Below are 9,765 nucleotides of genomic sequence, written 5' to 3'. Positions count from 1 at the left end.
GCCAAAAATACATTATTACTAATTCTCTTGGTCTTGGCCGTGATCTAATACATGTTGATTTGGTAAAAAAAATAATAGTAAAAATAAAGATAATGGTTAAAACTCTTTTTATGCTCATTCTATTTGCTTCTTGTTTTTAACAAAAAAAATGATAATTAAATCACATCTCATCCTTAAAAATGTTGTGGACCCTGGATTTATTTTAAATAATGATGACATCGATCATCGTTGAAATTTTGAATAATTTTCAACCATCAATCCATCGTAGATCACATCAAATCAAACATTTTCTATCCTACCAATTGTCTAAAATAAAATACCGACATATTGATTGCTATTTTCAAATTAAAACGCAAATGTGTGTTTTCAATAAATTATGTTTTAATTGTCAAAAAAGTAAATAAATATATTTTATGAATTTTTTCAACAAAAAGTATATTTTCAATAAATTTTACTATTTTCTAGTTAAATTAAATATGTCACACAAGTTAACAAATAAACCCTTATGATCTCAAGATCCGACAACATCTCATGATGATGCTCATAAGTATAGCTCATATCATTACTCGTTTTCATGTTTGAGAGGTGAAATACTACAGGTAAAAAACAATAAAAATAAATGCAAGTACTTAAAACTCAATTTATGTTTTTTCGCTCATTGTTGTAAAATGAAAAATATTAATTAAGTTATGGTCTTATCGCTAAAGATATTAAATATCGTGAACTTCAACTCAAATATGCAACACTGATATCATCAAAATTTCGAACAATTTTAGACATCAATCCATCGTAGACCACATGAAACAAACATTTTTCTATCCTACCAATTATCTATAATAATATTAACTATTGAATGATATTTTCTAACTTTTTTTGGTACATATTGATATTTTCTAATTATTTTTTTTAAGAAAAGATACATTTTTGAATAAATAATTTAATACAATAAAAAGTAATTAAAAAAAATAAAAATTAGCACTAGAATCTAACACAAGTAATTGATGTGTACTCCTCCGTAAGATGTGTTTTAAGATTTTGAGTGCTGTAAACTAGGTTCATCTAGACATAACAAACTCACGTGTCATTTAGCAATCATTAAAAAACATTTTCTCATGTTTTTCTTACCGTGTCTGAAGAAGAAGACTTAGAACAACAAAGAAAAGGGTCATTCCGTTTCTGTTTCATTCCCTTCCATTTCTTCTTCCTCAAAATCCTCTCTTTTGCTTCTTTCCTTTCGCTTTCTACACTTCCCCTTTTCTCTTTTCATTTTTCTGTGCTTCTTTTCTACCAAAAATTCTCTTTCTTTTGTAACTGTTACTTCTCAGTTTCATTAGACTTTTCAAGACTCATCAAGCCTTTTCATTTCTTCATCACCCTTCAATTTTCTTTGTTTCAGCATGTCTCAAACTAACTGGGAAGCTGATAAGATGTAAGTGTTGCTGTATTTTTCATTTAATATTTGTTTAGTTTTTTCAATTTTGAAAAATGGGTTTTTTTTGTTCATGTTCATGTTCAATTTTGTTTTTTTGTTGATTTGGGTTGTGGTTTTTTATGTTTTGGTGATTTGGGTTTGGTTTATTTCATTTGGTTTGGTGTTATATGTGTTGTTTTTGTATGAATGTGTGAGAATATTTTGATGGGTATGTTAGGGTTTTTTTAGGTTTTGTTACATTGAATGAAATTGTCACTTTTGGTTTTTGAAATATTTGGTTTTTGCATTTGGGTTGTTGATATTGATGTAAAGATCTAAGCTTTGGTTCTCATAGTTGAAGTTGCTTTGCCTGTGTTGTGATATTTCAGGTTGGATGTTTACATCCATGATTACCTAGTGAAGAGGGATTTGAAGGCTTCAGCTCAGGCTTTTCAAGCTGAAGGGAAAGTATCCTCTGATCCTGTTGGTGAGTTACCTAGAAGCAACAAAGTTCGATTTGTTGTTTTTGTTTTGTTGATTTTGTTGATATTAATTTGGATGCTTTTTTGTAATGGTGATATCTGATTGCAGCTATTGATGCCCCGGGAGGATTTTTGTTTGAGTGGTGGTCGGTTTTCTGGGACATATTTATTGCTAGGACAAACGAGAAACATTCGGAAGTTGCCGCGTCTTATATTGAGGTTGGTTGGACAAACTGCGTTGTTGTTTTTTCCGTATTTAGTGTACTTCTAGTTTGTCGAGTCTGAGTTGGATGGTTGTGTTAGAAGTTCAGTAAATGAAATGCGGTATTGAATAACGAAGTCGGTTACCTTTCTCGCTCTTTCTATTTACGTATTAATTAAGCAGCTTTACATATCTAACGCGTTGTAACTTCCAAATTGTGCATCTTAACTAACTAATGATTGATTTCGTTAGCCGTTTGTCGTTTTCGATGCGCCGTTTAGCTGTTACGGGAAGTTGGGATTTCAAAGAATATCTTGCACAAGTGAATGTTTGTCTACTTGTGATTACGATTAGTTAGTGGTTTTTGATGTCGTCATTTTACTGACTAAATCATAAATTGCATAGAAAAAACTGTTTTTTGTATTGTCCTGTAAAACTTTTATGAATAAGGCAACTTCGTTTGTGCAATTCTAGGAAAATAAAAAAAATGAGTAGTGGTTTACTTGGCTACTTAATGTGTCTCAAATTTGTGATGACAATTTATATTTACTTTTCATCTCCAGTCTATTTTTTTGATGTACCATGATCGAGTTGTTTACTTGTTTTTTTATATTTTTTGAGAAGCCATTGCGTGCTAGCTTTGGTGCTAAACAGACAATAATGCATAAAAGCCTACTTTCCATACTTTGCATAAATTATATGATGTTTTTTTCGGCCTAGGAATAATAAATTTCAATTTTGAGTATATGTGCGGCACTTGAAGTATCTCGGTTTGTAAAACTCCCTTTGCAGACACAGTTAATTAAGGCCAGGGAGCAACAACAGCAGCAACAGCAACAACAACAACAGCAGCCACAACCTCAGCAGTCACAACAGCATCAACAGCAGCAGCAACAACAACAACAGCAGATGCAGATGCAACAGATGCTGTTACAGAGGCAGCATCAGCAGCAACAACAACAGCAGCAGCAGCAACAACAACAACAGCAGCAGCAGCATCAGCAACAACAACAACAGCAGCCGCAGCATCAGCAACAACAGCAGCAGCAGCAGCAACAACAACAGGGTAGGGATAGGACTCATCTCTTGAATGGTGGTGGTGGTGGTGCAAATGGGTTAGTTGGAAACCCTAGCACTGCAAATGCAATAGCAACAAAGATGTACGAGGAAAGGTTAAAAGTTCCCCTTCAAAGAGATTCTTTGGAAGATGCTGCAATGAAGGTATATGGATGTTTTGGTTGCGTAATTATAAGATGAACTATTGTTCTTATGATGTAAATATTCATAGTTATGTTTTGGTATTTTGTACAGCAAAGATTTGGAGACCAACTCTTGGACCCAAATCATGCCTCAATATTGAAGTCATCTGCAGCTCCTGGCCAGCCATCAGGGTGATTTTCTTTAGAACTTAGCCTTAATTGCTTTTCCTTTAGTCTTTGATTTAGCATGATTTATGCCCCAAAACATAAGGTAGCAAGGTTTTTGACTGTATTATAATGAAATTTCTGATTTCAGGCAAGTTTTGCATGGTTCTGCTGGTGCGATGTCGCCACAAGTTCAAGCTCGTAGTCAGCAACTACCAGGGTCTACTCCGGTATGCTATCATAAAAATCGTTCTCTTTACCTCTTAGTATATTTCTTTTATCCTATTTTTTCTGACTTGCTACTTGGAATCAGGATATAAAAACTGAGATTAATCCTGTTTTAAACCCTAGAGCTGCGGGTCCTGAAGGATCGTTGATGGCAATTCCTGGTATTCTTTCATCAAGTTCTTACTCTAACATATTATGTATCCAGTTTATGCAGTTATGCTATTACTTCAAAACTTGGTTTGAAAGGATGTTATAAATTTTTCCTAATAGTTTGTTCTTTTCAATACATTCATTACCTTATTGTGTGAGGATATTTTGGGATATAATGTGAAGGAGTTTTGATGTTTTGTGATAATCCGTGCTCACAGATTAAGTTAACAGGAGATTTTTGTGTTTGCCAGGATCAAATCAAGGTGGCAATAATTTGACCCTGAAAGGGTGGCCACTCACAGTGAGTAATCCTTTACTTTGATATTTTTTTACTTTAAATTGATTATTTCTGTTGGTTAACATTTTGTGCCTAACTTGATCGTTATTGCAAATATAAATAACATCCTTTTGTGCCGGACTCTTTTGATAAGAGCATCATAGGATGTGGCTTTTTGTCTCGTGATTTTATGTTACACATGGGAATGGAACCTATGGTCTGTTACCCTAACCTTATCGACTATTGTATCCTTGAGCCATTACCAAGTCGCTGAAGTATCCCTCCTTTGCTTGTATCTGTTAATTAACCTTACAAAACCTTATCTGATAGAAATGACGGCCTCTTATCTGAACTGAAGTGAAGTATCCCTCCTTTGCCTGTATCTGTTAACCTTACAAAACCTCCCGTATCTGATTGAAATGACGGTCTCTTATATGAAATCTCTTGCAATGATCCTACTGAGTTATTTTTAACTTTAACATCATATAATGATGAAACTAAACAATTGAGTTATTAAGTTTCACATTTTAACGTTTTCCATTCCGTATTAGGGGTTGGAGCAACTTCGTTCGGGCTTACTCCAGCAACAAAAACCTTTCATACAGTCTCCACAACCTTTTCATCAACTTCCAATGTTGACACAACAACATCAGCAACAGCTTATGTTAGCACAACAAAACCTGGCATCACCATCTGCCAGTGATGATAGTAGAAGACTCCGAATGCTACTGAATAATAGGAATATGGGCGTAGGTAAGGATGGCCTTCCAAATCCTGTTGGTGATGTCGTATCAAATGTTGGATCACCCCTTCAAGCAGGTGGTCCTCCTTTTCCTCGCGGTGATACGGATATGCTAATGAAGGTGCTTGTTCTCACAATTTATCTTTTCATCTTCATTACGGATCTTGCATATATTTTTATTTTATCAAACTGCCCTCCTTTAAAATTCTTAGTTTGCAAAATGCTTTGTGAGTTGAAAAGTTTTTGTTTGATGTAGTTGAAACTGGCTCAGTTACAACATCAACAACAGCAGAATTCCAATCCACAGCAGCAGCAACTTCAACAGCATACTCTTTCAAATCAGCAATCTCAGTCTGCAAATCATAACATGCATCAGCAAGATAAAGTAGGCGGAGGTGGTGGCAGTGTCACTGGAGATGGTAGCATGTCAAACTCCTTCAGAGGAAATGATCAGGTCAGTCTTTTTATTGCGGACGCAATCCTATGATGTAAACTTGAGCACTTGAATCATGTGTGATTTCTTTATTATCGGTTACCTTTACGGTATGAAATCATTGCTCAGTGTACCAATCATTATTATCCGACCTGTAAAATAATTTATACCTATTGACTATTCGACATATAGTGAGCTCCCGGTGAATTTCTATTGATGTTTATCATATTGAGTCTGACATGGATTCCTAACAAATTTTTTCTGAATGAACTTCATAAGGTTTCAAAAAACCAGACTGGAAGAAAGAGAAAGCAGCCTGTATCTTCTTCTGGTCCTGCTAATAGCTCAGGAACAGCCAATACAGCAGGACCATCTCCGAGTTCAGCACCCTCAACTCCCTCAGGCTCAACTCATACACCAGGCGATGTGATATCAATGCCTTCTTCTATACCTCATAATAGTAGTTCTTCTAAGCCATTAATGATGTTTGGCACTGATGGCACCGGAACTCTTACCTCACCTTCAAACCAATTGGTGAGTGGCTCTTCTATTCTCTGTGATTTCAATTAATGGAAGGAATAATAAGTTCCTTGCATGGAGACTCATTGCCATTCCATTTTGGCAGTGGGATGATAAGGATATTGAATTGCAGGCAGATGTGGACCGCTTTGTTGAGGATGGATCTCTTGATGATAATGTTGAGTCTTTTTTATCCCATGATGATACAGACCATAGAGATCCAGTTGGACGTATGGATGTAAGCAAAGGTGCAGTAAACACCAATATTTTATCTATCATAATGTTTTTTGTCATTACCTTCGCGTTTTCTCTGGTATATATACATGTTAATTTTACCTCATTTAAAGTTTCTTTATTAGTGACAGATTATAATGTGTTGAACGTAGTTGTGTTATACTGTTATACATTTGTACACAACTTCAATTTATCTTCATAAATAACTTGTGTTAAACTTAGACTATTAATGTAATAATGTGCCTTCATCTTGAGGCTGACAGTGGCACGTTTTTCTCTGGCGGCACATATGGTGGTAGCTCCAGTTGCAATTAGGTCACCAGATGAATAGACCTCCCATCCAACAGTTGAAACCCTATTGAAAATGAGTGAAATAAAAGACAAAAATGAGGAACGAACTTGAGAGCTTGGATACCAACTGATAAGTATCTAAAACTTGGGGAACTCTCTTAAAAGCTAGTTATTAAGGGAGAAGAACCAAGCCCTTAAATACTCCACCAAACATCCCATACTACTCAATGTGGGACTTGGACACCCCATAATACTCAAGTCCCTATCACCAACTGGAGTCTAGAATATTAATATTTCACTCACAAATATTATTCACTATGGGTTTACAAGTGTATAAACGAGAGCACGGAAAAACAAGATCCTATAATATCAGAATGAAATCAACGAGCCCAGGCTTTCTACAGAAACCATGAAAGGCTTATAATAGAAAAACATAACAGCATAATTAATATAAAATATATCCAAAGTCAAACTTCAACCATTTGCGCCAAAGTGTAGCATGGGTTGCATGTTTCCACAAAAGTTTAGCTTGTTCTATAAAAATCATTACAACTAACCATTTAGTTTCTCAATTACTGCAATAATTGACTGTATGAAATCTCGTAGGATTTGGGCTAGGCTTTAACTCAACTACAACCAGCTTGCCGAAACCTTAAAGGACTACTGTGGCCATATATGTAGTCGGGTGGGATCTTAATACATCCCCCTTGTGTTCGAAACTGGACATATGGAGTGTGGATAAATGTGAGTGGCTCAATAGCAACTGCTCACACCTAAGTCTAGACCTATAAAACATGGAAAAATATACACAGCCCAATAACATATATATATATAGAATATACTCGGATACTATCTTTGAATTTGGGTTGGGGACTCAAAAAAGAGATTCATAATTTATTTTGAAACTGAGGGCATGAGTTTGCTTTCTTTTCAGGTTTCACATTTTCTGAAGTAAATTCGGTTCGTGCTAGCACGAGCAAAGTTGTTTGTACTCATTTCTCATCCGACGGAAAATTGCTTGCAAGTGGTGGCCACGACAAAAAGGTTTGTTAGGCCATTACCCTGGAAAAGAGTGCTTCAATGCTTTCTCTGTTCGATTGATTTCTAAAACTTAGCAGTAAATATGTGTAATTGACCTTACAGTTGAAAAACAAAATCAACTTTGATGACAATTGTTCTGTTTATATATAGAATGTGACATTTCCTGTTTCATAAATGCAGGCTGTTTTGTGGTACACAGATTCTCTAAAGCAGAAAGCTACTCTTGAAGAGCATTCATCTTTAATCACTGATGTCCGTTTCAGTCCAAGCATGCCTCGTCTTGCAACATCTTCATATGACAAAACTGTCCGGGTTTGGGATGTTGACAATGTTAGTTGACTTGTTTTGTTTTATGCGAATCTTCAACTTTTGATAAATTGTTTCTGTAGATTCTAAATCGACATTTGAAGTAGTTTGACTGTGCTGTACACAAGCACAAACTTTTTCATGCCTTTAAAACGTGGCTCATCCTCGGTTATAAAATGTCTTAATGAAAATATGTAATTTATTTTTCTACAGATTATCCTTAAAAATCTTAGCAAAATGTTTTCTAATTTATTTAGTTATTATGTGAGGTGCAAGCTTAGTGCTTCACTATCTTAAGATTTATGTTTCCAACAAATCTAGTGTCCTAATGATCTTTCTGTTGTAAATCGTCTGATCTATGCACAAATTCCCGACTGCTCATTCGTTTAGGTTCATATATGATAGTTTGTTTGCCTATATATAAATTTTGATGGATTGTGTACTTACCAATGCAGCCTGGGTATTCGCTTCGTACCTTCACTGGGCATTCTGCATCTGTTATGTCACTAGACTTTCACCCTAATAAAGATGACCTTATCTGCTCTTGTGATTTTGACGGCGAGATAAGATATTGGAGTATTAACAACGGCAGTTGTGCTAGAGTGTCAAAGGTAGTACTTTAGCATTATCTTACTTTATTTACGATTCTCTATTTTAGTTGTTTGTCAAAACTGATTTGTTTTTTTATTTGTTTTACAAATTAGGGTGGCACTGCACAGATGAGATTTCAACCTCGGCTAGGGAGATTCCTTGCTGCAGCTGCAGAGAACGTTGTCTCTATACTTGATGTTGAGACACAAGCATGCCGATATTCACTTAAGGTTGGTTTAAAAAGAATTTTAATGTCTCTTTGTTGGATTTAGGATAAAAGTTTTTAATAGAAAATGCATTTTTTCTTGAGTCTGAAACATTCTTCATATTATCTGGTTAACATCAGAAATCAACTTCAGTTGCGATGTTATGTTACGTAACTCACTACTCTAATAATTGTTGTCTTTTTCCATACCCTTCACAAAAGGGTGCTGATTTTATTGTTTGGAATATGTTGCTATGAATTGTAGGGTCACACAAAGTCAATACATTCTGTATGTTGGGACCCTTCTGGAGAGTTCTTGGCATCTGTCAGCGAAGACTCTGTCAGGGTTTGGACTCTTGGATCTGGAAGTGAAGGGGAATGTGTTCATGAACTTAGCTGTAATGGCAATAAGTTTCACTCGTGCGTTTTCCATCCAACGTATTCTTCATTGCTGGTTATTGGCTGTTACCAGGCAAGTCTACATCCTTTTTTTTCATCTATTTTCTTTCCTGGTATATGGACCAGATACATCAGTTATTCAATGAACCTGAAAAATGAATCTTTGCTTATATATGAGACCAGAGTGAGTATTTAATTTTGAAATATAAATACAAATAACACCATTTCTACTATGATCTTTTGCAGTCATTGGAGCTATGGAACATGACCGAGAACAAAACAATGACTCTTTCTGCTCACGACGGTCTTATTGCTGCTTTGGCCGTCTCAACTGTAAACGGTTTGGTTGCTTCAGCCAGTCATGACAAGTTTGTCAAGCTCTGGAAATGACCTAACCTGGCTGCTGTAATGTTGTGTTGTACAATACAAGGTTGTTGTTGTTTTTGTTCTTTTTCAATGTTGTTGATTCATAACATCCATGTACTTTATTTAATTTATGTTTTTCCTATGTAACAATAGATGCTAACCTTTTGTAACATTATCACCATTCTTGTTACCTCTTTCACTATTGTTTACTTGGAGATTTCTACTCTTGTATCATCAAAACTGGACATTATAATGTTATTGTGTACCTTTTTCTATCCTTTCTTCCTTGGTTATGCGCCATTGGCTTCGTTTTTGTTTTGGATCCTGCTAGTCCAGAGTTTGGATTTGTTCCTTTATCTCGCTTGTGCATTGGAGTGAACTGTTTCTCTAATAAAATTTTCCGATTAAAAGAAATAGTTTCATAACTCATCCCACAAGACAATCGTATTTTTAAAAGTGAGTAGAGTAAATAGACAAAATTAAGGATTGATATTTCAACACACTTGTTATTTGTTATTCATTTA

The 9,765-nt window shown here is 35.2% G+C and overlaps 1 protein-coding gene across 2 annotated transcripts; it reads left to right on the top strand.

Annotated features, from left to right (window-relative positions):
* The first annotated feature begins 1,022 nt into the window (after positions 1 to 1,022).
* Positions 1,023 to 9,518, top strand: LOC123914891 (transcriptional corepressor LEUNIG-like). 2 transcript variants are annotated; one of them, XM_045966058.1, is made up of 18 exons: positions 1,023 to 1,429; positions 1,801 to 1,898; positions 2,003 to 2,112; positions 2,888 to 3,316; positions 3,407 to 3,486; positions 3,611 to 3,689; positions 3,773 to 3,848; positions 4,089 to 4,138; positions 4,666 to 4,977; positions 5,113 to 5,310; positions 5,569 to 5,823; positions 5,942 to 6,056; positions 7,268 to 7,377; positions 7,555 to 7,704; positions 8,136 to 8,291; positions 8,385 to 8,501; positions 8,742 to 8,948; positions 9,122 to 9,518. In XM_045966058.1, exons 1-18 carry the CDS (start codon positions 1,398 to 1,400, stop codon positions 9,263 to 9,265), a joined length of 2,718 nt encoding a protein of 905 aa, XP_045822014.1. In that variant the 5' UTR covers positions 1,023 to 1,397; the 3' UTR covers positions 9,266 to 9,518. The 2 variants fall into 2 exon arrangements, with proteins under 2 accessions (XP_045822014.1, XP_045822009.1); XM_045966053.1 differs by having other exon boundaries at positions 1,030 to 1,429; positions 5,915 to 6,056.
* The last annotated feature ends 247 nt before the right edge of the window (positions 9,519 to 9,765 follow it).

This window comes from Trifolium pratense, linkage group LG1, assembly GCF_020283565.1.
Source record: "Trifolium pratense cultivar HEN17-A07 linkage group LG1, ARS_RC_1.1, whole genome shotgun sequence".
Classification (NCBI taxonomy): domain Eukaryota; kingdom Viridiplantae; phylum Streptophyta; class Magnoliopsida; order Fabales; family Fabaceae; genus Trifolium; species Trifolium pratense.
The sequence above is the reverse complement of the archived record's forward strand: the minus strand, read 5'-3'. Positions and strand labels throughout refer to the sequence as shown.

What these genes read in the sequence shown, in the direction of transcription:
- LOC123914891 (XM_045966053.1), top strand. Translation starts at nt 1,398, where the DNA reads ATGTCTCAAACTAACTGGGAAGCTGATAAGAT. An exon ending in TGGAAGATGCTGCAATGAAG is followed by an intron (nt 3,317 to 3,406) that starts GTATATGGATGT and finishes TATTTTGTACAG; the next exon opens with CAAAGATTTGGAGACCAACT. An exon ending in AACTACCAGGGTCTACTCCG is followed by an intron (nt 3,690 to 3,772) that starts GTATGCTATCAT and finishes ACTTGGAATCAG; the next exon opens with GATATAAAAACTGAGATTAA.